The sequence below is a fragment of the Hyla sarda genome, unplaced genomic scaffold (assembly GCF_029499605.1).
Source record: "Hyla sarda isolate aHylSar1 unplaced genomic scaffold, aHylSar1.hap1 scaffold_655, whole genome shotgun sequence".
In the NCBI taxonomy this organism is placed as follows: domain Eukaryota; kingdom Metazoa; phylum Chordata; class Amphibia; order Anura; family Hylidae; genus Hyla; species Hyla sarda.
The window spans coordinates 160,658-164,884 of NW_026610670.1; the positions used below are offsets into that span (position 1 = coordinate 160,658).

The 4,227-nt window shown below is 44.2% G+C and overlaps 1 protein-coding gene across 1 annotated transcript; it reads right to left on the minus strand.

The window, feature by feature from the left end:
- Positions 1–2,834: 2,834 nt before the first annotated feature.
- Positions 2,835–3,547, minus strand: LOC130342654 (uncharacterized). The gene is made up of 2 exons (XM_056554287.1): positions 3,522–3,547; positions 2,835–3,435 (listed from the first exon to the last, which is right to left on the minus strand). The coding sequence occupies exons 1-2, from the start codon at positions 3,530–3,532 to the stop codon at positions 2,835–2,837; spliced, it is 612 nt and encodes a 203-aa protein (XP_056410262.1). The 5' UTR covers positions 3,533–3,547.
- Positions 3,548–4,227: the final 680 nt, after the last annotated feature.

A 4,227-nucleotide genomic window follows, 5' to 3' on the forward strand; every position in this document is an offset into this window, starting at 1 on the left:
GGAACTATACTGCACCTAATGTGGGGAGAACTATACTGCACCTAATGTGGGGGAACTATACAGCACCTGAAGTGGGGGAACTATACTGCACCTAATGTGGGGGAACTCTACTGCACCTAATGTGGGGGAACTATACTGCACCTAATGTGGGGGACTATAATGGACCTAATGTGGGGGACTATACTGCACCTAATGTGGGGAGAACTAGACTGCACCTAATGTGGGGAGAACTATACTGCACCTAATGTGGGGGAACTATACAGCCAACCTAATGTGGGGGAACTATACTGCACCTAATGTGGAGAACTATACTGCACCTAATGTGCAGAGCTATACTGCACCTAATGTGGGGGCACTATACTGTACCTAATGTGGGGAACTATACTGCACCTAATGTGGGGGAACTATACTGCACCTAATGAGGGGGGGGACTATATACTGCACCTAATGTGGGGGAACTATACTGCCAACCTAATGTGGGGAGCTAAACTGCACCTAAGGTGGAGGGAACTGTACTGCACCTAATGTGGAGAGCTATACTGCACCTAATGTGGAGAACTATACTGCACCTAATGTGGGGAAATATACTTCACCTAATGTGGGGGACTATACTGCACCTAATGTGGGGATAACTATACTGCACCTAATGTGGGGATAACTATACTGCACCTAATGTGGGGAACTATACTGCCCCTTATGTGGGGAACTATACTGCACTTAATGTGGGGAACTATACTGCACCTAATGTGGAGAACTATACTGCACCTAATGTGGGGGAACTATACTGCCAAACTAATGTGGGGAGCTAAACTGCACCTAATGTGGAGGGAACTGTACTGCACCTAATGTGGAGAGCTATACTGCACCTAATGTGGGGAGAACTATACTGCACCTAATGTGAGGAGAACTATACTGCACCTAATGTGAGGGAACTATACTGCACCTAATGTGGGGAGAACTATACTGCACCTAATGTGGGGAGAACTATACTGCACCTAATGTGGGGAGAACTATACTGCACCTAATGTGGCGGACTATACTGCACCTAATGTGGGGGAACTATACTGTACCTAATGTGGTTAGAACTATACTGCACCTAAAGTGGGGGAACTATACAGCACCTGAAGTGGGGGAACTATACTGCACCTTATGTGGGGGGACTATACTGCACCTAATGTGGGGGGACTATACTGCACCTAATGTGGGGAGAACTATACTGCACCTAATGTGGGGGACTATACTGCACCTAATGTGGGGAGAACTATACTGCACCTAATGTGGGGGAACTATACTGTACCTAATGTGGGGAGAACTATACTGCACCTGAAGTGGGGGAACTATACTGCACCTAATGTGGGGAGAACTATACTGCACCTAATGAGGGGGACTATACTGCACCCAATGTGTGGGAACTATACTGCACCTAATGTGGGGGAACTATACTGCACACCTAATGTGGGGGGAACTATACTGCACTTAATGTGGGGGAACTATACTGCACACCTAATGTGGGGGAGCTATACTCTTTACCTAATGTGGGGGGAACTATACAAAAATATAAAATTGTACTATTTTGATCCCTATAACTCTTATTTTTCTGTATATGGGGATGTGAGGGTCATTTTTTGCGCTGTGATTTGTAGTTTTTATCGGTACCATTTTTGTTTTGATGGGACTTTTCAATAGCTTTTTAGATATTTTTTTTATAGTATTTGAAGTGACCAAAATTGTTCAAATCTAGTTAGTGCACTACTACGACTTTTGGGGCCCCACTTTTGATTTTGCCTAAGGCCACGCTAAGCCTAAAACCAGCCCTGATTATAAGGGAGTGTTGTGCCATTTTACTTTTTGAATTTGTGGTGGACTATGATCAGGTCTTGGTCGCTGACACCACTTTATTGAAACATTTGGCAAAGTACTGGTGTATTCCTTCTGTGATATATATATATGTATAGCCATGCAAAGTGATATGCCTGTGCTCGGTGGCCGTTTGCCGGCACAATGACACAATGCTGTGGGGCTGGTATACAGTAATTTCCAGGGCTGGTTTTCATCCCCAGTCCGGCCCTGTCCCAAGGATAGGGGATAAGTTTCAGATTGCGGGGGTCCGACCGCTGGGGGGCCCCATGATCTCCTGTACGGGGCCCTGGCTCGCTGGCCAGATAGCGCAGGTTGACCGCCAGATGAAGGGGCAGCCGACACGCCCCCTCAAAAAAAGCACTATGGGAGAGCCAGAAATTGCCAAAGGCAGCGCTGCATCAGTCCCCCCAAAAAATGTGAGTTCCTGGATTTAAATATCTATATTCAGGATGGCTGTTCGCATACTGCCAACTATTTTAAGGAGGTGGATGCAAACAGATACCTCGACTTTAACAGTTGCCATCTTAAATAATGGAAGAAGAACATTCCATTCGGTCAAATGAAAAGAATCCGAAGGAATTGTTCTTCCACACAAAAATACCTACAACAACTAGAGAACCTGGAGGATCGTTTTAAACAAAAAGGGTATCCCAAACCCCTTATACAAGGAGCACGCCAGAGAGTGGACGAATTAGAACAAAGTGCTTGCTTGAAAAATAATAAACAGGGTAATGCAGAGGGGGGTTATAATGATGAATTTGATTCTGTTTTTCTAACTAGGTATTACACTTCACACACCAATATTTTTTTAAATTTTTTTTTAAATTTTTTTGTATAGGTAATATCACCAGCTCATATTATTGTGTCATGATTACTGGCACCATATGTAGTCCCCCAGTTATTCTTCTTTAGATGTTTTCCGTGTCCTGTGCAGTATCTCTCCCAGAAGTCCACTTGATGGCCCCCGTGGTGGTCTACACCCCGAAGTCATCAATTTTTACTCTAAGAGAGAGTGTGCAGCTGTTTCTGGAGACGGTCAACAATAACCTCTGCATGGTGGAATAATAGGTCACGATGTTCATCAGGATCAGTAGAAGCATCACCCACTCGATGATTATGATGGGGATTTCACGGATCTCGTCCCAGTCTTCATCATTATGGAATAATTCCTTTAATGTTTCATATCCAAAATAGAAAACTACACAGACAAAAGTCAGGCCACAGCAGGTGCATCTACTATGGTGGATGACTTTTTTTGCTCCTGGTAAGTTATACACCTGGATGGACTGCCCAAGGTAGTATAAGGCTTCACATGTAATGGAAATTATCGTGCTGACAAAGTGTATCCTGGGATATTCTTCGGGGGACAATACATGCATAACAGCTGTGGAAAAACAGGAGGCCCACACAATGGCCAGCAGGATCCTCTGGATCAGGACCTGATGACCCCTGAACTCTTCAGTATGCATAACCATATACTTATAAATAAGAAAGGTTAGTACCAAAGTGCCAATGGACGTCCCTATGAATCCAATTCTGAATAATATGCTTTCGGGAAAGACATTTCCCACGTCACTGTGAAGGAAAAGAAACCAATGTTATTATGGATATTTCCTCACTCCCAACCCATGAAATAAGAATCATGTGCTTGTTTATCTTACCTGATGCTCATCAGTGGCGAGGCTGCATGGCCGAGGACGACCGTCATGATGTAGCTGGTGGCAAGCCAGGCCGCACACCAAAACGCCAACAGGAGGGGGACGAACCCCAGTCCTTTTAGCTCCATTTCAGACAAGTAGAAAAAGAAGACGCTAATCTCACTATTCTCACTAATCGCACTGGAACAGACTGAAGGCTCGGGCGGCTGTCAGTGGGATGTCAGGCCTCCAGCTGTCTATGACATCACATGTGACATGTCAGAATGACTGCTTGTTTCTTTGAGCTGCCATGATTTAGTATCTGCTATAGACAGAACCTGATGTTTTTACTATGGACCTTACAGACCTCAGAACCCAAGTAATTAGTGCAGGGGCTCCATTTTGATCATCTCATATTTCACATTATTTGAGTTCCAGGGCTCAGATACATTTGCACCCTCTATAGCAGTGGTCTTCAAGCTGTGAACCCCCAACCGCTGCAGAACCACAACTCCCAGCATGCCGAGACAGCAACTTTGCATAAGGAAATAGTCTAATTAAACTTTTCTTATATATAGAATCCCTGAAATCTCCAATCTCCCCTTTTATTGCTTTATGATCTGTGTTACTTATTTGTAAAAAACAATGTTTCTGATTGTCTTCCCCCCACACACTTATGGGCTATCTCTTCAAACGACTTTATTTGACCTAAAGCATATAATTGATTTAC